Source organism: Sebastes umbrosus, chromosome 14 (assembly GCF_015220745.1).
Source record: "Sebastes umbrosus isolate fSebUmb1 chromosome 14, fSebUmb1.pri, whole genome shotgun sequence".
In the NCBI taxonomy this organism is placed as follows: Eukaryota; Metazoa; Chordata; class Actinopteri; order Perciformes; family Sebastidae; genus Sebastes; species Sebastes umbrosus.
In genome coordinates, this window is record NC_051282.1 from 24651549 (window position 1) to 24679387 (window position 27839).

The 27839-nt window shown below is 41.1% G+C and overlaps 1 protein-coding gene across 2 annotated transcripts in view; it reads left to right on the top strand.

Annotated features, from left to right (window-relative positions):
- gcgra (glucagon receptor a) overlaps positions 1–25993 on the top strand; it is a 44378-nt gene extending 18385 nt beyond the window's left edge. The window contains exons 1-14 of one of the 2 annotated variants that reach the window (XM_037793227.1): positions 10314–10439; positions 12282–12433; positions 12960–13056; positions 15271–15378; positions 15550–15644; positions 15830–15924; positions 16253–16442; positions 17216–17375; positions 18259–18319; positions 18902–18971; positions 20847–20935; positions 21043–21187; positions 22215–22256; positions 22360–25993. In XM_037793227.1, the coding sequence (XP_037649155.1) occupies positions 12380–12433; positions 12960–13056; positions 15271–15378; positions 15550–15644; positions 15830–15924; positions 16253–16442; positions 17216–17375; positions 18259–18319; positions 18902–18971; positions 20847–20935; positions 21043–21187; positions 22215–22256; positions 22360–22728 (1575 nt within the window). In that variant the 5' untranslated portion in view covers positions 10314–10439; positions 12282–12379 and the 3' untranslated portion in view covers positions 22729–25993. Of the gene's footprint in view, positions 1–10313; positions 10440–12281; positions 12434–12959; positions 13057–15270; positions 15379–15549; positions 15645–15829; positions 15925–16252; positions 16443–17215; positions 17376–18258; positions 18320–18901; positions 18972–20846; positions 20936–21042; positions 21188–22214; positions 22257–22359 lie in introns of those variants that run through there. The other variant, XM_037793226.1, reaches the window with a different exon arrangement.
- Positions 25994–27839: the final 1846 nt, after the last annotated feature.

The following is a 27839-nucleotide window of genomic DNA, read 5'->3' on the forward strand; positions in this document are numbered from 1 at the left end:
AAAAACACATCAGACACAAATTATTATATTACACTGTATTTAAATATTATATTGTATATTATTTTCAAGGCGAGTATGTTATATGCATTAAAACATATCTGGATAACATATATTTATTAGGACTTTCAAAGTCCTAACACGTTAATTGCAAATTAATTTTAACGTCTCTAATATCTTTAACGCATGAACACAACTTGTGATTTTTAGGTTGCATCGGACTGTGTTTTAAAGATGGAGTGAATATGAAACTAGAAAATTGGTACCATCCATGTCACACTAGCTTGTCGCAAAGGAGGCTACATAACGCTCCAAACTTACGCTAAATTTTGACAAGGAAAAACTGACATGGCCATTTCAAAGGGGTCCCATGACCTCTGACCTCTGACCTCTGATATGTGAATGAAAATGGGTTCTACAGTACGGGTACCCACGAGTCTCCCCTTTACAGACATGCCCACTTTATGATAATCACATGCAGTTTGGGGCAAGTCATAGTCAAGTCAGCACAGACTTGTTAGTGGCATACAGTCATTGTTGGTTATGGTCTCCTCAGGGGATTTAGCGATAATAATATAAACATAAAACAATACTACCAGCTTTATCCTCTCTATTACAGTTGTGATTCATACATGACTTCATAAATACTTTTACATCTACTGTTAAAAGCTTCTGTAGGGGTTCTGTAAATGTTTCCCGCTGCACAGGAGGAGATATGTATGTTTACGAAAGCGAAAACAACAACTGGTTTGACATAGAAATGAAACTGCAGAAGAGACATAATATTGTTTACTTGACCTTCTTAACCTGATCTGATGGTGTTGAAAGTGTAAAGTGCACTGAAGTCAAAACTACCAAGGGTTAGGGTTAATTACCTCTTGTCAAACGTTCCACGTATGTGTTTCTATTAGCCTCTGAGAACACAGTATGACCTCTTCCCCTGCTGCTTCTCCATGTAAATTATGTTTTCTTTGGGGCTGTACTCCATTGCTAAATAAGGTTTAAGAGATTCAGTGTATCTATGTTTGGGGTCCACTATGCTTTGCAGCTTTACTGCTGTGTATGAACAACCAAGTGTTTGATGAATTCCAGGCTTATGGCGGAGTGACAGAGCAGCGTCGAGGAGCTCGGAGGATTACTGCACATAAACACTGGCTGCGAGCATCCGTAAGAGCTCGACCTACAATAGAGCCTCGTGGATACACATGGTGTAGGCATCACCCAAGCCCTTTTATGATTCAGCTAGTCTATTTGGAGTTACTTCATAAACATTAAACATTACTGAGGGCACTGGAGGGCTTGAGTGAGTTCATCTGCTGAACATATATATATTAAACATTTAATGAAGAGGGTTTTTAGTGTGTGAAGAGAGTGCAAATTGACGTTATCTCTCCAGGGAAGTACTGGAAGTAAACAAGTCGCACGTGTGCACATTTGGATGCAAGCTGTCAAAAGAAGTGTACAATTTCCTACTTTTACCTTTACTTTCTATGTAACGACAACGATCTCTAGGAGTTCGGGAAGAACCTGAGCAGTTCTCAGCTGCCTAACGTTAGCCTGGTTAAAAGTCCTGTGATTGTTTGACCCACCCACCGTAAGGAGTCGTTTTTATTCTGCGTCAGTAGCTCTGAGTGTAGCATATTTATGCGGATGCATTTACATTGCAGTCAGTACAGGCTACATGGCGTACGAATGACACACCAAAAGCATGAAAGGCGTCCGAGCTGCTCTTTAAAGTGTTGATCATGATTCCTTGAAGTTTTCAGATCTGCTTTGTGGCTCTGCCAAGTCGTATTTTAGTCTGTGTGTCCAGAAACAGTGAAAGGGATATTTTTTTTCTGTCTTTAAAATCTGTATTTGTTTGTTTCCCTTTACAGATCTAGTCCCCATCGGATTTCATTAGACATGTTTATCGTGTGGTTCTGATAACAGTGTTTGTTTGTCAAATAGTGGTTCCTCTCCCTGAACTCCAGGCCTTATTAGGACTAAGCGAAGTTGTACCGTGTCGGAGCATCATAAGAAAGCCCCCCGACAGTCATGTTTAAAGAATCCAGACCTTTTGTTTTAGTCCTAAATCTGACTTTTAACCATAATAGGAATAAAAGCAGCGTCATTGAATCCCTCAGCTGTTGGAACATAGTCACCAGATGTTTTGCCGTTTTATCGAGCCACATCCTTTCACACATGAAAGAGGCTGTTGGCACCACAAACCCAACAGCCTTACCATGCTCTTTTGGCACAGATAAGGCTTTTAGTAAATGTCATAGTAAGCACGGTTTTCTATTCCCAGACGGCTGAATCGGTGCGTTTGACTCGTCATGCTAACTTGCAAGTGTTGACAGGTGAAATTGGAGCGTGTTCGCTGCGCTCCTCGCTCGCTTGTTTATACCAAATTTCAGGGAATTGGTGCGAATGTCACTGGGAGACTTATTACTGTGGCAAAGCACAGTATTCTTTTAGTCTCAACAGACAACTCTGAAATGCTTCACTAGGTTTGTACTTTATATGCCGCTTTTGTAGAAACAGACAGTCACAAATCACTGGTTTACATTTATTGCCCTGATGAATTCATCAAGCAGCTTTACTCTGGATTTAAATGTTTTTAGGAGCTGATTTAGCAGCTTCTTTCAGTGTTCATGCATGTTTAAGACACATATTGACACCGACACACACTCCAGAAAAAGGTCTTTTGTTGCTAGTCTGAGTTTAAGGAGCAGCAAAACTGCACTCAAGTACAGTACTGCCTGGGAGGATCTACATGCACTGTGGTCCTCAGGTGTGTTGTTTACACACACAGATGTAATCTTGTCCTTCTGGCTTTGTGTGATGCAAGTAGCCAAAACACTCAAAACTGAACTTTGACTCTTACTATGCTGAGTTTCCAGTTAAAGAGGTGCATGTGTACCATCCAATCAATCCAGTGGCATGTTATTTCTGACATAAGTTGTTGTACTTGAGGATGGTCGGTAGTGTGAGTGGAAATCAGCATGCAGGCGTTGATTTTCTAGAAAAACAGAATGTATTCAGACCGGCCACAAAAAAGGAAAAACATAATCCATTTCATTAAGTTTATCACTTTGCGTTCTCTGCAGACAATTAATGAGGAAATCCTTTCCAGTACACAAAACACTGTCCTTCCTCCATTTTGTGAAAAACACAGAGCAACCAGTTTGCTGCCTTCCATGACCTTTTATACACGGTCACCTGCTGTCTGCGAATAATCAGGGAGGATCTCTGGAATTAGTGCCACTTTAACCTGGTGGCACCAAACTCATTTGGAGCCAATTGGTTAGAAAATAAGCTCCATGACGCATACCGTTTATTGTAAATAGGTATGACTAACATGCGTAACCAGGGATGCCAGTGGCCCGCTGTGTGGGCCGGCTTCACGGCTGCTGAGATGTAAATTGAATGTTGAATCTGTAGTTGGAGCGAGTGGGTTACCACAGAAACAGAGAGTGCAAGAAATACAAATAATGTAGATATTTCCCCAAGTCCTTTTCCCTGCACCTCTGAGCCAGCAAGGTCAATGAATATCACCAAGTACACAGAAATAAGCAAAGTGCTGTTCTTGTTTGAAGCAGAGAGCACAGACAATATCTACAGGATGGTGGTCCTGCTTAGCAATACTGGTCTTTCATTATACTGTTGTCTCAAAATTGGGTTTTCTTCTCGAGCAACTAATCTTTGTTCATTTGATGGTAGGAGGCTACGGCATAGCAGAACTGTTGGCTTGTGTTATCAGGAGGTGTGATTGGGTCATGAATCCTCAGGATCAGTATAATCCTCTCTTTAAAAGCAGTGTGCATTGTGTAATGGAAATCTAAACAGTTTTGTGATGAAGAGCACAACACAGGTTCTCCCAGGAGGGAAGAATCACCTCGTGAATGTATATCAACTGAAATAAGCAGCTGAGCGCAGATGATGTTATCCTTGGACTAGCAGAACTTTTACTCAATGTAAGTGATAAAATAGGTGGGTAACAAACATAGTTAACAGTAGTTTGACTGCAGCCATAACAGGTAGAGAGGCTTGATTGATTTCAGGAATTACTCTGCATCAAATTGTCCAACATGTTATCCGTATTAGAGGTTGGAAAGCCGTTCAATAGGAACAAATTGTGTGTTAAAGCCACAAAAACAGCATGGAGGGATGACGGCACCATGCAGCTTTGATCCAACAAAAAAACCCTGTAATCTTTGACACCAAGATTGCACTGCAATAGGCTTTATTGTTACAGTTGCCAAGATACACAGCGGGCAACCACAAAGAGGAAGAAAATTGTCCATTTTGTCAGCACAAATCTCTGCTTTCTGTCAAGATCAGTGACTGAAGAGTGAGAGGATGAAGTGTTTGTAATGTTTTTGTGATCTTGATTAATCTTGATCAATTAATCCGTTGATTATTTACTCGATTAATCGATCCGTTTGGTTTATAAAATGTCAGAAAATGGTGAAAAATGTCAATCAGTGTTTCCCAAAGTCCAAGATGACGTCCTCAAATGTCTTGATTTTTCCACAACTCAAAGATATTCAGTTTACTGTCATAGAGGAGGAAAGAAACCAGAAAATATTCACATTTAAGAAGCTGGAATCTGAGAATTTTTACCTTTTTTTCTTTAAAAAAATACTCAAACCGATTAATCAATTATCAAAATAGTTGGTAATTAATTTAATAGTTGACAACTAATCGATTAATCAATCAGAAAAGTTGAGTTTTCAGTGTTCTCCGGTGGACAAAATGCAGACACTTAACCAACCTAAATTACCTCAAACCTAGTTTGGCATTTCTGTTTTGCAAATTTGTTGTTACTTATCGGCTGACATATATAGTAGCACCGATATATCTGCAATAAGCTAATATCAGCCAATATATGGTCCTGGACGATTATATATCTATCTCTTAATCTTTAAAAAGTCCAATGTGGGCGCATCCTCTTCAGTGTTGTCACTACATATACATTTTTAAACTGGGTGTATGAAACAGTGTAGGATGGTGAACATGGTAACTGATAATCAAAGGCTCCCTGTAGGGTTGTTGTTGCTTCACAGCAGGCACAGATCACAGCTCCAACACACCTCCGTGTAAAACGGCATCCAACACTTCCCACACACATGTGCAACACAGAAAAGCTCCATACACTCACACAATACAGGTACATCTCAAGTGTTATACAAAAGTTTGTGATTGTTCCTCGCCCACATCCATCCGATGTGACCTCTGAAATGAGAAGGTTGCGAATAACAGGCACACAGAAGAGGCTTGGATAATCCAGCCGCTGGGACACATGAACCAGATGAGACGCATATATAACAAGGTCAGTGACAAACGTTTTGAGCAGTGTGGAGGTTAGCCACACAACACAGCTGGACTCTGAATAAGGCTCAACACTACAGTATCTCCATATATTGCAAACACATGTTTTCCTGTGAGAAAGACACAATAAAATCTCCATCCAGTCCATGTTTAATAATACAATAGTTTGGATGTTGGCCAGTGAAAAGACGTTTTACACATTCACTGGAGGCTGTAAATACTGTAATGTTTGTGTTACTACTGTGAGTTACTATTAACATTTAGTGATTCACTGTATTTGTACAAATTGTATTATTTCATAGATGTCAGAGAAGTTGACTACTTTATATTCTGGACAGTGAAATAACTGAAAAACATGATTTTATCTGACTACTAATTTTTCAACACAAAGCCAATTTTATTGATCATTTGCATAATCAAGTGGAAGTGTTGCTCCTTCAAACAAAGTGTCCCTGCTGACACATTTGACTTGCACATTCAGTGAAGTACACTGTCCCGTTAACTTTTTTGAGTGTCTAAAATGCGTGCATGTAAGAGCAGCTTAAGCCCAGTTGTGGAATATTTTAGTAAGGCAGAAAAAAATACTTTTGCAACCGTTTCATCAAAATTATTATATTCACCGAGTCATGGAAAAGGTAAACTGTTGAAGAACGAGCAAAACATTCGACTTGACACATTTTCCAAACACCATTCAGCAGAGAAATGATTATCCGAGCAATGCAGGTCATACCTACTAACAGACCTGTCAACCACAGACAGACAGACGGAATTAGGCTACAAGCATGATGAGCATAGTTACTTGGTTGTTGGCGAGTGAAGTACATGTTTTAACAGGTGCTCTCCCTCACAGGCACGCCTGCATCATGTAGACTTGGTGAGACATAGCAGTGTTTTTTGAAACCTTGAACTCTGTGTGGTCAAATTATTACTGAAATGTTTGAAAGTAGGGTATTAGTTTTAAATTTTCTTTGTCTTTTTTGATCCCAAATGTCTAAAGCTCTGTCGCTATTGGTAAAGATTTTTGGGTATCATTTTGTTGCGTGGTGCTGCATTTCTTACTGCTACAGCACATCTACTGTATGATGCAGTTGGACCGCAAAATGCTTTTCAGGAATCTAAGGTCTCATCAGAAAGAGTACGTTTTGCAGGTAACCTGACCTGCCAAGTGGTTTGTTACACAGAAACAACTGAGAAGCCATTATTGGAAACTGTTTGGAAAAGGGCAGGCACTTTGAAAAAATACTGGGCAGGTGATTGGATGAACCATCTGTCAATCAAACTAACAAAAGCAAAACTAACTGAAGGCGAAAACATCACCTTCAGCGCCGTTCTTTGCTCTTTCAATGAATGAAGTCAATGTACAGACAGAGCGTTCTTTGCAGTAGGCTGCGTCTCATTTTTTTCAACTCAAGGCGCTCAGGGCGCTTCTGTAAAAAATGTGAATAGGGGTGCATAGAGCAGAACAACACAAGGTGCTCAGCAGCGTAAAAGCAGCGTGCAAAACACTCTCATTGAAAAGAAAGAGGCTGCTTAAACGCACTCTGTGTGATCAGGGACTTTAACATCAATAGTAAACTTCAGGTCTTGGCAGCAGTTCCTCATAATCAAAGAGCAGCAGCTTTTTTATAGAGTCATATAGATTCACAGATATTCATCAGTCACACTGGGAGACACCTAATGAAAGAGAAAAATAAACACAATATGTGTTTGCATGATGCAGAAGGCAGCTTTTCTCATTGTTTCTCACACCAGAAAAAAAGGTGTTTTGTTACTAGTCTGAGTTTAATGAGCAGCTGAGGGAACGCTTCCTGTTTAATTTAATATTAATCTTTACGGCTGAAGGTCTTTCAGCTACTCAAAGCTCGCTGGGAGAATGCAGGTGCTTTTGTTTTTTTTGTAACATTGTCGGTGTGGTTCTGCAACTGCAAATCAAACCACACTGATCCGCTTTTATTTATTATTTGCTGATGTGTCTTTCAGTAAAGTAGGACACCAACAGGAAGCTTTCGTCAGGATGAATTTCCTGTTGGGTCACAGTGATGTGATCTGAAACTTTGCCTTGATGGTACTGAGGTTCTGTTGATTTTGCAATTAAAATGTGCTTTGTTGACACTTTATGAAAACAGATATTGGCAATGTACCTTATACCATTACATTAAAAATATAAACTATCAATGAAATCAGATCAAAAACCTGGCTCCATACTACATACAATTATAGGCATGATCTCTGGGGTTTTTCAAAATAATGTCTAGAGTTGTCAACTATTAAATCAATCGGCAACTATTTTCATAATCGATTCATCGGTTTGAGTAAGTTTTTCAGAAAAAAAGTTAAATTTATTTGATTCCAGCTCCATAAATGTGACATTTGAGGACGTCATCTTGGGCTTTGGGAAACACTTATCAACATTTTTTTTTTACCATTTTCTGACATTTTATAGACCAAACAACTTATCGATTAATCAAGAAAATAATCCACAGATTAATCGTTGGAAATAATTGTTAGTTGCAGCCCTAAAAATGTCCTTTGTTTTAAAGAAACACCCTCCATCCTTAAAAACACTTCGACACTTATATGAAAACAGCTAATGGCAATGTACCTTATACAAATACGTACTGGCTCCATACTGTACGTGCAATTACAGGCATGTTCTTCGGGTTTTTTCAAAGTAATGTCTGGTGAATGTTGGAAATCACTTACTGAAGTAAAAGTAGACAGGTAGTGGGACGTAGGAGTAAAGTTAATCCATTAAGATGTGATCTATGATGTGTTAATGACTGCAGAACATTTCACAGAAAGAAAGAGTGACTAAGCCTGAGTAAAGGCCGAGGTTAGTTATACATTATCTATCACGCAGCTACTGGACAAAAACACACATCTCAGCAGTTTCAGAGTCAAAAAGTCAAGTAGCTGAAGATGATAGAACGCAGTAACAGATAAGATTACCATCTACTAGAAGTGGTGTCCCGTCTTCTGTCGCAGTCCGCGTTGCAGCGTGATGCCCCGTCTCCTCTGAACTCTACTTCACCCCATTATCAGATAGTGAGGCTCTCATCCAGCACTGTCATGCTCAGCGTAACATCTGCAGCCCTGAGGTATGAGCGCGGCGTGCTTCGCTATGGCTTATTTAGTCAAAGCACAGGAAGCGGGAAGAATACACAAAACGATAACTTCAGAGTTGTGCTGCATCTATTCGGTTGATGTCTTTATAAGATATTTCAGAAACAAAGCTGGATTAGTGAATGTTACTTCAGTAACATTTCAGAAAAGCACAGAGGCCTCATTAATGACGTGGAAAGATGGGTCGAGCACCTCCGCATTAGGAAAGCTGCATGATAGATTGTTGCTCGGGGGCATTTTGTGAACCGGACAGTCATTGTGTTTTCCAAGAGGTTTGTTTTTAATCCTCGCTGCTCCCCCTCGACCCGCATTCGTGCATGCATACTCCCCTTTTGTAATTTTATTTGTTGGACAGTGTAATCAAATGAAAGGTAAGTACTCTCGACAAACAACAGTAATTGTTAGTGGCCATTGTATTGAGCCATCCAACATGCACTTGAACAAAGAGCAGTTTTTATGTTGTTTGGGACATTCGGGGAATTGCGTCATTCATTTGTGATTGGCAGCGTGTTTTTTTTTACTCAAATAGAAATAAATGACGAGGCATTGTTCAAGCAAATAGCCGTCTGTCCTTGCAATCAAAAGGAGCAATGGCCGTTTAGTATTTCAGTTTAAAAGATGAGCATCACATCATTTTTCACACATCCCCAGGCAGAGGTGAAACAGTTTGGCATGTTTCAGGATGAAAAACACCAAAGGAGACAGGTCCAAACTACCCGAAAGGTCCCTCTGGCTGTCGTCCCACCTCTTAAATCAGATGTGCAACAACAGCGATAAGAGCTCCGGGTTGTTTCCTAGAACAGAGGGCTGGTGGGGCGAAACAACACATGTTCAAGAGGTCCTTGATTGGTCTGGATCCACAGCTTAGAGAGCCCAGAGCTGCAGCTCTAGCAGGATATCATAACAGCAGAATATACAAGCCTAACTAGCCTCACACCTTCAAGCCCATTAGTTCCACTCCAGCTCTAATCTCTATAAACAGATTCTGCATATGAATATATGAATCCAAAGCATTTTGGTTTCCGTGTGTAGTGTGCTTGTAGTCCGACCAATCACTTGATCACTTTGGTTGCATGCAGGTAAACAGTCCGTGTGGAGAGTAGGGATGCCACGGTGAGGAAATTTACCCACCGGTTATTAAACGTGTGACGACACCGGTGTTACCGATTACACCGGACATTTTACAAGAAAAGTTTGACTTCGATCTTTACCGTTGGATTTCTGTGTGGCTGTGTGATGGCTTCTCCGGTCGACCTTTCACTGGGCGGCCGAAGGTTTCCAACCGGCACCGCTGCACCACGCCCACCAGTCGTCTATCCAAGCAGACATGTACGTGACAAATGTGCACAAATAAAGCACAAAGACTTATTTACATATGTCCTCAGGGTGTGTCTTTAAAAATCCTCTCAATGTTCTGGCTGTTTTTTTGAGTATGCTCATTTTAGGAAAAGTTTCATTTTGTGTTCAGCTTTGGGACATTTGTTGAAGTTACATCTAAAAATATGTAGATCCAATATGCATCAAAGCATAAAACTGCAACATCTGCGACGTGAGACGTGAAGAAGAGTAAGAGAAGGACGTGAAGGTCATGAAGTAGGATTAAACAGAGAGGGGTCTTCAGTGTGGCGTTAACGGTGAGTCAGGGCTTGACACAAATGTGTAACGGTCAGTGTTACGAGTGTCGGGATCTAAAAATGGGGTCAGAAAGGGTTGTGAAACTCTTTCTTGTCTTTCTCTCTCTTTCGTCATCGCTCCTGCAGGACTCCACCGAGCGCTGAGTCTGGTTAATCATTGCTCCTACTTGGTGCAGAAAGTGGTGCAGGCCAGCCGGTGTGTTAGGAAATGAGTCGCTATATGTGTTTGTGTGAAGAGAGAGCGCGCGAGAAAGTGAGGGAGCGGAGGGAAACCCGTAAGCAGGAGCATGTGCTCACCCACATGTCAGCCTCTCTGCTGTACCCGGACACATGCTTAAATGTCAGAAAGATACTTGAGAACTTTCTCTGGTAAGATCTTACACTTACAGTACAGATGTTTGGTTTAGCAGAGCTTAAGGTCTGTCTGGTGTGATTGATATAGTGTGGCTGTTGATTTTTTTCCATGCCATAGTGTAAACCATGAAGATGATGTGCTGTTAACGTCCTAATGAGCCGTAACTGATCCTGGAGGTTTTGAATCAAAGCCCACATCTCATACCAGAGATGCTTCTTTGTTTTAAGCCACTGGTTCCCAATGTGGGGGTTAAGGGGTGTAAGACTTTAACAAATATACAGTTGGCCTATATCTCAGCATTTCATTCATTTCTGTGAAGAAAACTAAATGCAATTGTTATTCTTAAAGTTTGGATTATTATTTAAGATATAAGTTAAGATTAAGTTATATTCACAGAGCCTTCCCTCGCTGCTAAACAGCCTCGTCCTGCTATAGAAATGTATGCATTTAAAACAACCAATGAGCTAATAACAGTGGCCAAGTGTCAGGGAGAAGCCTTTTAAGAATGTATGATAGTTAAAAAAAAATCAATAAAAAACATAATACAGAAAATTGTATTAAAAGTTCCTAAAAAATAACAGCAAAACTCATCTCTGATGCAATATTCTGATGCTCAAAATTCATCTAAATCGCTCATTTTATACAAACTTCATGCAGTTATTTCGTTCACTATTTGGGTTAATTGTACAGTTCATCAGTTGTTCTGTACTGTTGTTATTGTGCACTAAATAAATAGGTCACTTAGTCTGGGGTCGTCACTTTACTCAATGATAGAAAAAGGAGTCCCTTCAGGAAAAAGTTTGGGAACCACTGTTTTAAGCCACTTATGTTGCTGTAAAACTCATAAAGTTTAATAGAAGTGGAAACTGAATTGTGACGTCAACATGTCTGATGGTGTTAAGGGCAAAAGAGTCAGCGCTGTGATCTCAGCTGGGCCACTCCTGACCTGATGTCAGACCAGACAAGAGTATCTCTGATCCCTCCGGCGCCCGGGGCAGTCAGTCAGTCTACTACAGCTAATGCTAACTGCATCCTGTGGTCATTACACTGAACAGGCCATTTAGAAAGTATGGCTCTTTGATTTAGATATTATCTGAAGTCTGACTTCCAGTAGAGCTTTGTGATATATTGGGTGGACGTTTACATTGTGACTGGAACCTTGCGCCGCCTATCAACCCAGACTTTAGAAGCTTGTTGACATGTTCAGTCAAAACGCAGACTACGAAACTCACATGTTGTACATTCACACAATTACATACTTTGCATCTGTCATGACACATTGTGCTCGTATCTCTTGAACAAACACCAGTAAACAAAAGAAATTGCACACATCAAAGTCCTCCTCGCTGCCACGAGATTAGAACAGAATGGAATTTGAAACGTTTTAGCCAAAAATGTTTCCATGGTCAAGGTGTTTTTTGCAGAAACGTTTCAGATTTCGTTCCGTTCTCCGGCTTCAAATCAAATCTCTCGGGGTGGGAGTTTGCGCCGTCGATCGATGCACAGGTGAGTGACCTCTGGCACACGCTGACACACGCTCGACCAAACACTGACAGGCTTTAAGATGAAGGTGGACAGCGGCCAATTGTGAGTTCCCGAGTGGGTGCAGCTCTGCCGAGCCGTGGCTGTCTCATTGATGGGACAAACAACATTTCCGGGAGATTTCTGGTGTTTGATGTTCTGGACATGTCAAGTTCTGAGTAATGCTGCATGTACACCTTGCTAACCGTGGCTCAAATCTTGATGTAAACATAACCCAGCCTTTTCCTGTTTTGGTACGCTTGTTCTGCCAAGTTGAGCTGAGGTAATAAGCGGTGTGTTTGCAATGATGGATTGTGTGTCTCTTTGTCATCCAGGCAGTGTGGCGAGCGTAGATAAGCCCCCTTATGAGGTGAAAACCCTTCCCCATCCGTCCTGCAGTATCCCCTCCCAGCACCAACAGCAGGAATAAGGGATGTCACGGCTGTTCCTCTTTTCAGCAATGCTGATTGTCTCCTGCAGCATCGAGGTGAGTCCCGAGAGCACACACTCACACAAACAGGCACATATACATGCATGTACACACTTTTTCCCAGAGGTGAACAGCCTCCATGTAAGTCTGTGAACTTCCATTAGTCACTGGCCTTTACAGTGTGGGGGTGGGTGTCGTTTCTTTAGCTCTGCTGCTTTCTGAAACAAGCCAGAGAGAGTTTGGGTGTGGAGGCCTAAATAAACTGTCCCTGTCTTTTTAATGACATGAGTGTTACACTGTACAATAGATCAGACTGTCCATACAGTAGCACAAGCCCCCCCATACAGACAACACATTAAAGTGGGTCACAGCGTCCTGAGAATGGGTTGTTTACAGCTACTGTATAAATGAAGTGAAGTGAAACAAATGAAAGCCAATTCAGTTAATGCACCCGTTTTGTCTTTGTGAAGCCCACATTCTCAACATCTTCCCTGCCCACCTGCTTACACTACATCAATCAAGTCCACAAATAACAGACCTTCCTCGCGTGACTGGATTTTTTTTGCTCCACCGTTTCTTATAGGTGTCTCCTGCTGCTTCTCTGGATAAGCTCAAGGAGAGTTGGAAATTGTACATGGAGGAGTGTCATCGCAACAACAGCCGAGACCCGCCGAGCACCGGTGAGCTGAACATACTGTAACTCATTAATGTTTAAAACTGCAACAAGTGACAGCAGAAACAAGCCGTAAACAATAGATTAAGTGGACGTAGTCACCGCAACATCATCCAATGGCTACAGTTATGAAGGCTCAAGTTCGGCATTTTGGCCGTCGCCATCTTGGTTTTTTGCAACCAGAAGTGACACGAGAAGGAGGAGCTAAGTACAAACGAACGCTGAATAAGACATTTTTAGGCGACCAAAAAGGTTATAATTAACTTTCATGAATTGAAAACACGCTGTGAAAGGGTTAAAATTGTAAGATTAAAACGCTGTGGTAGCGACCTGTCAATCACAAGGTAGCCACGCCCTGAAGCATCCCCTGCTTTATGGTCTATTTGACTCTAACTGGGACCATAATTGACTAAATGAACATCATGCTGTATTGAAGAAGACTTGAAACTAGCGATTGAGACCATGAACTCATGTTTACAATGTTTACTGAAGTAAAAAAATCAAGTGAGAAGTAGGCTCATTTTCTCATAGACTTCTATACAATCAGACTTCTTTTTTGCAACCAGAGGAGTCGCCCCCTGCTGGCTGTTAGAAAGAATGAAAGTTTAAGGCACTTTTCAGACCCGGAGGTAGCCCACTGTCGTAAACACAACACTGGCATATTATCATCTTCTACAGTTGCTATGGAAAATACAGCCATATCAACAAATTGGCATACACATCCAGCAGATACAGAGCAACATATAAAAAGTTGTGGAGTCTTGTTTCTGGTATCTGGTCTAATATTTACTCTCCTTTTTGCTCTGTTTTTGGTCTCCACCAAATAATTGCCAGTGGGTTTGTCTCTACGAGCAACATCTTTCCCAAGCAGTCATGTGAGCCAATGTTGAATTAAAATTATGAATTTTAGTCGCTTTAACTACACTGGCATCATATCACCAATTAATAAAATTGTTGCATTAAATAAATAAGCGCAGGCATTAAGGGTGCTAAATGTGAGATTGGGAGCATTTCTATTGCCTCTGCACGGCTCTCTACATGACGACGACTGAGCCGGCAGCTTGCAGCTAACGGTACTAACAGCGCTATCAATGAAAACAAGGCAACAGTGTTGACAGAGCTAATAGTGTTAACCTGGGGGTTGCTACACTTTCGCAACAACGGCATTAACAACTTTAACTGCCATATGAGTCCAGTGCAGAGCGGCGGCCGAGAGCTAGCCAGTAGGGCATGCTCATATGTACGAACATGCACTAAAAGCATGCACGGCCGGCCCAGCTATGTCAACGAAGCACAGACATGCTCTGATTACAACACACAGAGACAAGGTAGACATTATTCCTCTATATCTTTACGTAGCAAATAGCTGTTTACTTCTATATTAATGCTCTGGATATTGTATAGAGATCTTATCCAGAGACACAACGAAGTGCAACATTATGATAGGCTATTATTCCTAAATCGTCATTGGTGCTCTGACAACATTTCTGAGAAGGTAAATATGAAAGAAATATATTTCTATATATAATTTGCATTTGCATTAGAGAGAATCAGCGTTTACCCTCATCTTGTGGTGCAGTGGCAGCTATCTAACGCAGTAGGGCAGGTAATGGTTAGGTCGCGCTGTCACCAGAGGGAGCGGCAGCAATTTCCGCTCCTTGATCAAAACATTGTATAACCACTCTGCATGCAGCCGCTCCCAGTTTTTCTATTTGCTGCACCACACTCTCTGCCTTCTGGCTCCAGTTCGCTCCATCAACGGCGTTTAACTACACGCCGACTGCTGCCCTTCAGTTGCATTATAGTCTGTTAGCTTGCAGGGTAGAGGCGGAGAACAGCGACGCTCCCAACGTTCAAAAAAGGCCGCTTCCCACACTGCACACAAAATCACACCACTCCGTGGCAATCATACACCCGGCCTGAAAGTAACAGCAAATTAGCAGGCGTAAAGGAGATGGGACTTTATACACCGGAACATCCACCTGTCCATACACTAAGAGCCAGCACTCTTTACATCCTATGTTGAGAAGATGAAAGGTGGTGGTCGTATCGATGGAGGACTTTACTCTGAAGTCAAGATGAAAGAACAGATGCCATAATGGCCATAATGGCCACCAGCAGCTTCAAAGACATGTTGTCAGGCCACAGACATAGAGCGTATGGGCTGTGATTGTATGAAAATGATCACCCATATTCTTTTTTTTTTTGTTTTAATCCCCAGGCCTCGTGTGCAACAGGGAATTTGACAACTACGCCTGTTGGCCTGATGGACTCCCCAACACCACCGTCAGTGTGGTGTGTCCGCGGTATCTGCCGTGGCACCATAAAGGTAAGAGACACAAGGGTTAGCAGATACACACTGTACGGCGGTCATGTTGCTGCAGAGTACATTGAAATATCATGCAGAGAAAGACAGCTGTCCGTGATGACTGGACTTTAACTCAGAGACCATTCATGTGTGTGTGTGTGTGTGTGTGCGTGTGTCTTTGTGTGTGTTTAGTTCAACACGGCATGGTGTATCAGGAGTGTGACGCAAACGGCCAGTGGGTGAATACGAAGAATACCAGCGAGTGTGACCCTAATGATCGAAGTTTGGTAAGAAATGTCTCTCTCTGTTGTTCTTCCTGTAGAGCGTCAGACAATACTAATATTTTGTCTGTGTTAACTCATTTAAAGAGCACATATTTGACACAATGTTACTGTTAAAACTGAATCTACCCCTCTCAAATAAAGGAAACAAATCTAAAGTCCATGTGTTTTGTCTGTGTTTTAACTTGCAGCAGTACTATGGACATATTCGGATCATGTACACAGTGGGCTATTCCTTATCACTGGTGGCTTTGGTGTTGGCGCTTGGCATCCTCATATCCTTCAGGTAATACGTTTTTTTTGGGTTGAAATCATATTAAAGTATCAGGAAACTATTTCAGTTGATCTGCATCAAACACAGCGGGGAGGGGGGAAATTACACTTAAAGGTTAGAAATCTTGTGAAAAACACTTCTTCTCTTTGGTGCTTGTCTGTACATTAAATATAAGGATACAGCCAGCAGACGGTTAGCTTAGCACAAACACTGGAAGCAGGGGGAAACAGCTAGTCTTAACTCGCGTTAACCATATTTCCTCAAAGTATTCCTTTAAGTTTATCTGTGAATGATGAAAGACAGATTATCTTATAGATCATTGTTGCCTCTCGTTCATCAGGAAACTGCACTGCATGAGGAACAACATCCACATGAATCTGTTTGCCTCCTTCATCCTGCGAGCGCTGTCTATACTCATCAAAGACGCTCTGTTGGAGGCCAACATCCCATCGCAGGACCTCAGCAGTGACCAGGAGCAGGGATTCCCGCGGGCATCTATGCCTCCAGTAGAGCTGCTGGTCAACAATGAGGTCAGTAGTGATCTGCGGCTACACAACAACAAGCTATGAAGTGTTTTACAGGGTTATGTACTTTTGCGAAGGGGAGTGTGGTGTGTCTTTTCTGGGAGAAGACAATTTTTATCCTTCTCACTGCAGTAATTTTCATACAGCCCCTAAGAACGTGGGACAATGGCAAACTAAATAAGAAAACTAGAAAGCACTCAAAGCGGCACAACCCTGCAAATGTGTATCTTAAATAATCTCATCTGCAACTGGACCATGGTCTGCATCAAAGCATGCATTATTATGCTGATTATCTGATGCATCCATTATGTTTGTATACCCTATAGATAATGTACATAATATTAAAGGTCTATCAAAGATTGCAGAATATGACCTGGATATGTGTATAATTATGATTTATATAACAGTACAGTGATAAGATAAATATGTAAAGTGAAAGTAGTTACAGAAAGTGATAATGGTATTCTTGTGAAAGGGAAATGGTAACTACAAAGATAATTGAAGCAGCTAATTATTCATAAAAGGGGGGAGGGTCAACCACATGGGCTCGTTTATAAAGTGCTTGGTGTGTTTGGGGGTCACAGCTGGCCGAGGATGTTGGGTTAAAGTTGCTGTCGTACAATCTCACGGCTGTCAGCACAAAGTCTGAATCCTGGCGGCAGAAGGAGCTCCCATCTGCTGCAGCACTGATCTCACCATGAACATCACTCTCACTAAATAATGTTTAACAGCTTGATATTTTATCATTTGTGAAATAAACCTCGCTGCTCCTCTTGCAGACGGCCGTTGGCTGTCGCATCGCCATGGTGATGATGCAGTACAGCATCATGGCCAACAGCTACTGGCTGCTGGTGGAAGGCATCTACCTCCACAACCTCCTGGTCATCACCGTGTTCACAGAGAGGAACTACTTCAAGATCTACCTGTGCATTGGCTGGGGTGAGCTGGTGGGGGTCTGTGGGGAGTAATAAGTCAGGGGATGCAAGTTATGTGCTGAGAAGGGCTGTCACAGTTATAACGCGTCAACGGAAATTTGTTTTAACGCCACTAATTTCTTTAATGGATTAACGCAACTTGTGATTTTTAGGTTGTATGATACTGGCATCATATGAAGCTAGAAAACCTAAGGAATCCATTGGTACCAACCATGTCATACTAGCTTGTTGCAAAGGAGGCTAAATAACGCTCCTAAGTTACATTTTGGAGAGGAAAAATTAGCATGGCCATTTTCAAAGGGGTCCATTGACCTCTGATCTCAAGATATGTGAAAGAAAATGGGTTCTATGGGTACCCACGAGTCTCCCCTTTACAGGCATGTCCACTTTATGACAATCATATGCAGTTTGGGGCAAGTCATAGTCAAGTCAGCACACTGACACACTGACAGCTGCTGTTGCCTGTTGGGCTGCAGTTTGCCATGTTATGATTTGAGCATATTTTTAATGCTAAATGCAGTACCTGTGAGGGTTTCTGGACAATATTTGTCATTGGTTTGTGTTGTTTATTGATTTCTAATAATAAATATATACATACATTTGTATAAAGCAGCATATTCGCCCACTCCCATGTTGATAAGAGTATTAAATACTTGAAAAATCTCCCTTTAAGGTACATTTTGAACAGATAAAAAATGTGCCATTAATTTGCAATTAACTATGGACAATGATGCGATTAATTGAAATTAAATATTTTAATCCATTGACAGCCCTAGTGCTTAGTGATACTAAATTGAAATTAAATCAGAGCAGATACATGTAAAGGGCTGTAACGTTGGTCTACTAAATGACTGCTTTGCATTTAGACAGCTCTCATTTCTTTACAGGTACCCCGTTAATATTCCTCGTGCCCTGGGTGATGGCTAAATACCTTTATGAAAATCAAGAGTAAGTCTCTCTCTCTCTCTTTCTCTATTCCCTCATTCCATAGACCCTGACAAACATTTTAGCTCACTTGTGTTGATGTTTTTCATATCTGAAAAAAAAGCTGGCAGATGGTCTTTCTCTTAAACATATGAATGTTGATACTCAGCAGCCAATTTAACACGCAATTACTACACGAGGAGTTAAACGTTTCACACAGGCTTTTTATCTTCTCCAGGATGCAAAATATGAAACCGTGTCAGAACAGCAGTGTCAGCATGTTTTTAATATTTCATGTTCCCAAACTTTATTATGCAATCTCTTAGGATCCAGCTGACACACTTTCGCAGCAAATGGGGGTGAAAGGGATTTTTTAAAGCCGCACTTTCTAAACCGCAGACTCATTGTGTTGTTATGTAAAGCTTTAAAATGCAGCCGTAATGGTGCCGTCAGTCTCTCACACTTCATCAGCCAGCGAGAGGAAAGCTTTCTACTTTTGCAGAGTTGCAAAACAGTGTAACAAAATGTGTTAGAGAGTGAGCCTTGTTTGAAAGCATGTGAGGTGTTTCTGGTTGTCTCTCACTGATATTTGTTGTTCTTTTTCAGTTGCTGGGGACAAAATATAAACATGAATTACTGGTGGATCATTCGTTCCCCGATACTACTGGCAGTCGTGGTAATTTCACCTTCCGTTGCTGTCTTCTGCTTTTTTTTTACCATTCCATTTCATCCTTTACCATTATGAAATGCTATTTCCTAAACATTTGAATCTGACGTAGGGCTGCAACTAACGATTATTTTCATTGTCGATGAATCAGTCGATTATTTTCTCGATTAATCGATTAGTTGTTTGATCTATAAAATGTCAGAAAATGGTGAAAAAATGTCGATCAGTGTTTCCCAAAGCCCAAGAGGACGTCCTCAAATGACACGTTTTGTCCACAACTCAATGATATTCAGTTTACTGTCATAGAGGAGTAAAGACACCAGAAAATATTCACATTTAAAAAGCTGGAATCAGAGAATTTTTACTTTTTTTTTCTAAAGAAATTACTCAAATTGATTATCAAAATAGTTGCCGATTGATTTAATAGTTGACAACTAATCGATTAATCGTTGCAGCTCTAATCCAAAGTGCCATATAAATTAAAAAAAATAGTGCATTCACCCTAAAATCCTACATATTTACCCACCACTCTTGCGTTTCCACTTTTTCCATTCATATTCTATAAAATATTTAACACCTCATTTATTCATGAACTGTAAAAGGCTGTCTGTGCTTTAGGCCAAACATCTGGGAAACATCTTAAGAGGTTAACATTTTTGGATTAAAGAAATATGATTTTTGCTACTACTACTACACTGTCCATACCATGACCAGGCCCTTTATTGGAGGTGTGCTCTGCAAAGGTCAGTTCTGGGCTTTTATTCAAGTCCGATTTGTCATAGCTCTTATGTCAGGCCAGTTATACAGATGTCCCGGCATTTTCCATACATTAATCTTCCTGCTAAGTGGCCTGTATCCCACAGGAATTCCTGTGTTTGAGTTGTCGCAGGGTCGGGAGGGCTGCTTCCCATTTCAGCGTTTCCGTATTTATCCTGATCCCACCATGTTCAAGGTGCACATCAGTAGACAACTACACTCAGTAGTAAACACTTGTAGGTGTGTGTGCCCCTGCAGGAACATGTGATTTTGCTATTGAAAGATCGAAAGTCAATATGCAAATATGAAATAACACATACATATATATATAGATACTGTATGCATTGAAGTGTACGCATATACAGTATATGTAGTAGTAAAATCCATCATTATGGTCTGATTTTGAGTTGAAAATGTGTTTCGGCATGTAACTTTTGTTCATTCCAGCAGTTTTACTGAACAAAACTTACACTGAGTTTATAATAATCAAAAAACACCTGGACATATGACTGGACTATATGTACAAATTAGGTCCTTTCCCTTCCTTCGTCATTACCAGTGCAAATTGCCAGGAACAGCTTAATTGTAAAGGTCACATCATCGGTTATTTTCATTAGAGGAACACCTGCTGATTCTTGAAATGTCAGCTGCTGGGAAAGGGTTCCCTAACAACAATGTGCTTCTATTGTGTGTAATAATGAAGGGTCAGTTCACTCACTTCACAAAAAAAAGATTTTCATCTAAGATTTCTGCCATTTCCTTGTTCCCTGGTCAAAAGTTTTCATTAGAAATATTATTATAATAGATGTTATTCCTCATATTTCGTGCGTTTTCCTACAAATGTTCAGCAACACGTGACGCACAGGGTTGGAAATCAGCACCAGCCACCAGCCAAATGCTGGTAAAATATGCAAGTGGCCTGATGTGGTAGTATGTGGTTTACGCTTTGTTTCTGGAAAAACACATTGCTGTCTATCTACGTACACCTCCAATGTTTTGGTGGTTGCAGCCAGAGTTTCAGCGTGGCAGTGTCTCAAAATGTTTGCACATAAGACCAAAACTATATGCATGACCTTCAAGGTCTGTCAAAACTGTTATAATCAAGACCGGTGTCTCTGTCTTTCACAGATCAACTTCCTAATCTTTATCCATATCATCAAAATTCTTGTGTCAAAACTTCGAGCGCACCAAATGAGATACACAGATTACAAATTCAGGTGAGTTCAAATGTAAAAAAAAATTATAATTTGTCTTTACATTCAATTATTCTCTCCACTTATTCTGTCCTTTGTCTCTTTTTGTCTCTCATCCGCCTTCATCTCAGGTTGGCTAAGTCAACTCTAACCCTGATCCCTCTGCTGGGCATCCATCAGGTGGTCTTTATCTTTGTCACAGACGAGTCCACCACGGCCACCATCGGACTGCGCCTCACCAAGCTCTTCAGCGACCTCTTCTTCTCCTCCTTCCAGGTTGGATTTGAACCAAAGCATCTACCATCATTTTCACAAACAAAGACCACACCATTTATGCAATAACTCAGCATCAACATTCAGCTTAGATCAGGGGTTCGAGTGAGAGTCGAGACATTGATGAGGCATCTTATGGTTCATAATTCCCTTCCTGTACCATGAACTGAGCGACGCCAGAGATAAAGGGGGTAAAACATGCCCGAACAGGATAAAACAGGAAGTTTAAAGCACAGCCTTTGTTCTCAAATTTGAGTTAATCTTAACAAGATTAAGTGGAGGATGCACAACTGCAGCGGAGAATTACATTTATCTCCTATTCAAATCCAAATCTCGAAGTCACGCTACACCAGATTAACAGCAAAAAGTTGTCGTTCCAGATGAGCTTGTTCAGCGATCCGTTGCATGTCTGAGTTTCCCATCCCCCAGACAATGGAGTAGTGATATATTTACTCATGTGTCAGGAGGAATTACACTAACATAACGCTCTGTCTGTGCTGCTAACTGGCTGTGACATACTGTGACATAATGATAGTGACCTTTTTGCTACGGGGACACAGATGACACGTGTCAAGATTACAGCGAACCTCCAGGGTAATCGCCTTGGTGAAGAGAGCGAAAGAGAGAGGACAACAAAACAGAGTCAATGACAACAAGTGCAGTGCACTCAGTGATTGTGGCATGAAACAACAAACTTGCAAATGCCCCATGTAACCAAAAAGGTGCATGCACTGATGCTCTACAACACATGGCGTCATGTTTTCATAGCGTCAAACAACGATGGCTTTTCAAAATATGTGTGGGTTAGGATGAAATTTTTCCACCGGTCAAGAAACTTAATGTAAGCGGTGTTACCGATTACACCTGACATTTTACAAGAAAAGATGACGCTCAATAACTGTAGAGCGCTAACTTTGACTGCGCACACCGGGTATGACAGCTCCATCCACACTGACAACTGCGTGAGTGAATATTGTAGCTGTCATGAGTTAATGATAGGGGACTGACTCAGTATTGGTTGTCTCCACAGGGTCTCTTGGTGGCCATCTTGTACTGCTTTGTCAACAAAGAAGTAAGTGTCCTCATTTGCATGACATAAACACTTTTGTCAACCCCCGACTTTTCTCCCGTTATCGCATTAAAAATGTCTGCTTTCATCTCCGTCCTCTCCTCAGGTGCAGTCGGAGATCCTGAAGAAGTGGAAGCGCTGGAAGCTAGGGAGGAACATTGAGGAGGAATACCGCCACACCTACAGCAATACCCCCAACACCAAGACAGCTAGCCTGTTGAACCACGTCCCTCGACTGCCTCATCTCCCGGACATCGCCAAAACCTCTTCCCCGGTCTGCAGCCCTGAGGAGACGCACATGCTTGTGGCTGGATGCCACAACAACGGTATGGTCCACAGTGATGGGGCGGGCCAGTGCGCCTCCCCGCTTCACAAGGGAACCGTCAGCAACTGCACCCTACTGGAGGAACTCAGCCTCACGGACAAGGTGCAGTGTTACGAAGGTCAGAGAGAGAACGTGGAGAGCAACCTTTGAAAGGCGCTGGGAACAATAACTTGATGAAGAAAGGTGGAGGGCCTTGAGCTCTCCTCTGGCTCCGACATGCTGCCCTGGGTGGCTGTGAAGAGCTGGGCTGATGGACTCATCTGTCAGAGCGGTCTTTGCCCAGAGATCGGTGTCACTGGGAGACCGAGCAGCCCTCTCCACAGCCCGAGAACGGAGAATAATTCGACAGACTCCCACGCTGAGGTGTCTAATGTGCTGTGAGCCTTGTGAATGGATTTCTGTAGATGTTTGTCGGACAGCGAAAAGAAACTGCTGCATGTTGAACAATGCGACAACAGCATCTCAAGGCAGATATGCCATGTAAAATAATAGAAAAAAACCTGAAACCTCAAACAAAACAACAACAAAAAAAGAAACAGGGTCCTTGCTTGAGCCTCTGCTTTAATTTGTGCTGTGTATCAAATGTGTGTTTTTGTGGTACTGGAGGTTAAAGACAAACTGGACATTGAACTGCATACCGAAAAAAAAAGACCAAAACAAGATGGTAGGGAACAGAGGCTTTTTTCTTGTTTTCTTGCTTTGCTCTGATATCTGTAAGGGTTTTTTGTGTATACTGACTTTGGAGAAAATGTACAGAAGAAGAAGAAGAATCATGCTGCTGGCTGTACCTCATACAGGAAGGTGACCACAGTGCTGTTTATCCAGGGGACATTGGAAATTGGCAGCTGCTCTGAACAGGTCATTCCTGGCTTATATATAGACATTAAGGAGGCTTTCACAATTCAACATTTAGTCAGTTTTAATCAAACTCTGGTGCGGTTCATTTGAGCAGTTGTGAACGCAGTAATCGTATTCTGGTGTGGACCAAAACAACCGGTCCGAGACCACTTACGAGAGGCGGTCCAAGCGAACCAAAACGCAGGCTGCCTGCGAGGGCATTTGTTGAGATGGACACAGGTAAACAAACAGGTTAACATGAGTGGGAAAGGACTGACCAGGACTTCTGCAGAAGATTGACATATAGAATATGCTAAATAAAGTCCACAAAAATAGTGATGTTTATAAAGTAATTCGAGAAAAACAGTAGATCAGTGCTGAGTCAAAGTGAAAACAAGGGCTGTCAGTCGATTAAAATATTTAATTGCGATTAATCACAAATTAATTGCACATTTCTTATCTGTTCAAAATGTACCTTATAGGGTCAAGTATTTAAAACTCTTATCAACATGGGAGTGTTAAATAAAGAATAAAGAAATTATTATTATTGCATTAACTTTGACAGCCCTAGTGAAAAAACGTCAACAGCAATATATCGCGGTCCGCAATTCCCTGCATAGAAGTGGCAGCTCTCGAGACAAAAAAGTTTAGTTCAGCAACTAATTTTTTTATTTGTGCACTGTGAAACCGAACCAGAATAAATAGAAAACAAACCCAGTGTATCAACTTCACTCTGATTCGGACTAGCCAAACGGACTATGGCTTATGAAAGTGCCCTCAAAAGGTTAAGAGATGGTATGGGGTGAATTATAACGAAATTGACTTGGTGATTTACAACAAAAATACATCTTTTTTTATACCTTGGATGCTGCTGAGTGCTTCAGTTGTAGCTGTGTAAATGTGCCAGGTGGTTTTTCAAGGGGAATAGTTGCAATTCTGTGCCATTAAATACATTTTCTTTTCCCCCCTGTGCCATCAAGATGACTCACAGGCCTTGGCGTACTATTAAATGAACTTCTACACAGTAGCCCACTCAACCCTTGAGATGAAAGATGATAGGGGAAACCGTGCACTCAAATCAAGGATAAAAATACACAGTATATAGACATGACTTGTAAAGCCACACATGCATAAAGTATGAATCCACTGTGACTCAAGTAACATGACATCTCCGGCACAAGGGTGTTTAAATATAGGTCGTCGTTCATGTGCATAATTAGTGACTTTAAGTTATAAGTTAGTTGAGAGCCATCACATCAGTGTCTCGACGGTGTAAACACCAAACAAATCAGAAAGCCTGTGTTAACAATTGCCTGTGCCCAGTTACTCTACAGACAGTGTTTAATATTCAGCCTTATTTTAAGTGTGCAGGGGTTGTGGACACTTAGAACAAAACTCAAAAGTAGAACAAAACCTCTCTAGTAGTGACATAGAAAGCTAAATTAGCGGTGGTACATTTACTTCTGAATACATTTATTTTTAAAAGAGGGGAAGCCTCCTGCAAAGCGTCAATTAATCTTTGATTTGCCAAACCTTTTGCCAGAACTAACTCGACTTGACTTTGTATGTATGACTATTTGCACAATGTTAATTTATAATTGGTAAATACTGTGTGTGTATACTGTATATACATGTGTTTATACAGATGATTTATTTGATTGCTGTCGGTATATTTCTGTCTGTGTGTGTATGTGGTGTATATTTTCAAGTGGGTATGAATGGGTGTAGTTTTCCAGATTTGTGGATGTGTTACGGTCGGATGAATCACTGGCTGCAGCCAGATAAGCGATGGGTTGATATGAACCTGTAGCTTCACACAGAGGTCAGAGGTCGTTATGAGTCCCATTATACAGTATGGCACCACATGACATTCCCAGAAGTCATTCCTATATAAGGCATAAGGAGGTCACAGCTCTGTGTTTTATTATGGAAGCTACTCTCAGTGTCATTATGTAGTCTAGAGCTAAATTAGAGCACAACAACAGCATGTTTGTCATTCAGATAATAGCTCTGTGCATTTACACTTCAGCCAGAAAAAACAGGCTGAGGCTATTTTTTCATCAGCGTCTGCTGAGGATTGTAACAGCGCAGGTAGATATCCAATACTCAGAATTGAGGTGGGAGCATGACGTACACACCGGCGCTCATGTAGCCCAGAGGTGAATTTGTTTTTCTTGTTTTCCAGAGCAGGAGAAATGTTTGCATACTGGACACAGTAACAAAGGAATGTTGTGCACATTGAGTAAAAAAGCATTCAGTGGAGTATATAAGTATGGTATTGGTAATTTTATTTCAAACTATTACATGTATTTTAAGCTGTGACCATGTGTGTTTTTGAAGCCAGCAGCTTGGGTCACTCCCCGTTCTGGACCAAAGTGGTTCTGTCTGAATGTATTCTATGAGGAGCCCAAATCAATATGTTTATTTCCTCTTAAAAGGTGGTTATGTACAGTATATTTGCTGTGTTTTTACCAGTAAAAACTGTGTTCAGGTGTATACAGTTCATCATATATTGTGTCCGCTTATCGAACTTTGTCCAACTGGTGAAAGAATAAATTACAATGTATGTGAAAGAGTATTTTAACTTGTCTTTTTGTATTGGTGCACATTCATAATGTTAAAATAAAAAAAGAGAAAGCATGTGTAGATGGACTTTCTTGTTGGTTATGTAGGCTACACTGGCCGAATGCCAGGTTACCTTATAAGAGAGGTGAGCATTGATTCTACCCCGGGGTCAGCTGTTGTTTCATAGAACATACTGTTCCAAGAGCCACTGGATAGGTCAGTTCACAGAGACTTAATAAAACCTCTCAGTTTCCAGTATCGTTAATGCCTTGTTTCCACATAGCTCTGTGTTTGCGAAACTCCTCCTTCCCTTTTTTTTCCGGACTGTAATTTGCCTCGAGTGCATTGAAAAATGGGAAATTTTGCAGGAGATTACGGCCAGAATTAGCGGGGAGACTCTATTTAAAGGGGAGACTTGTGGGTACCCAAATAACTCATTTTCATTCAAATATCTTGAGGTCAGAGGTCAAGGGACCCCTTTGAAAATGGCCATGCCAGTTTTTCCTTGCCAAAACTTAGCGTAAGTTTGGAGCGTTATTTAACCTCCTTCGCAACAAGCTAGTATGACATGGTTGGCTGTTACCAATGGATTCTTTAGGTTTTCTAGTTTCATATGATGCCAGTAGCTTCATTCTAACTTTAAAACTGAGACTATTTATTTATGTTATTAATTATTTGAAATTACTGACATGTCCTTGTTTGCTTTAACAACTAATTATGTACAGAATGTTTTTTAGCAGCATCCTTTAAAAGGTGCAGAGTGCGTCTATTGTAGAAACACGACGGCCGGCTCCGTGAAGAGGACCCGCTCTGTATGTACACATAAACAGCTCATTCTAAGTTAACAAAAAAACAAAATTCTTATTTTCAGGTTATTATACATTAAAGAAAACATACTTATTAATATTATATTTTATTTCTGCCAAGAGATCCCCCTAAATGCTATACACTGTTCCTTTAATAAAAGACCGCAGGAGCTTATTTCAGCATGGAACAATTTAAAGTCCTTCGGGTATGAGAAGATGGGAAGTGGTGGATACAGCATCTTTTCTGCACTCCATAATGCACATGGAGTAAATATATTGGGGTAAAGGTCAATGGATCTTGTGTTTATGTTTTCTCCCTGAGGCCTGTGTGAACTGGGCTTGTGTCCTGATGTGGACAAACAGATTGCACGTGATTGGGCTATGACAGCGATGTGTTATCCTCCACCCTCAGCTCTTCCTGGCAGGCTGTCAGGGCGGCTGCGTGGCTCCTGTGTATCCTATCAACAGTTTCCAGGATCTTGGCGTGGCACGGCTGTAGGGGCACGGTGCACAGAGGGCTTGTAAATTAATATTTAACATCCACATATCTCATCATGTCACCAAGCTTCTTACATTCTATACGTCTAAATGCAGCGCACTCAAACATTACTAAATTAGTTAACAGTGTGAGTGAACTGGGACATGAGTCTCATATTCAATTATTACATCACAAGGGATTACATCGGTGCTTTGGTTTAAAATATAAATACTTCAACTAAATGACATGCAGTATATTATAAGCTATATTTACGGATATAATTAATATCAGTGCTGTCACATTCTTGGTGTCTAAATGGGTAAAAAATACTCAATTTAATCGGTTTGTTCAAGAGAGCACAAAGTGAAGAATGACAAAGAAAGTTTCTCAAAATAAATGTTTCTTTACTTTTTTTACTTGCTGTTTGGAAACAATCACAGAAAACTATTAAAACCTTTGGGTGCTTATCTAAACTGCTCTTTGCTAACTCGGTTTGGCTACTGATCACTGTAAACTCCAGAGTCATAAATTACCAGGCTCTTTCACTGTCGTATAAATCCACCTTACTAGGCAGC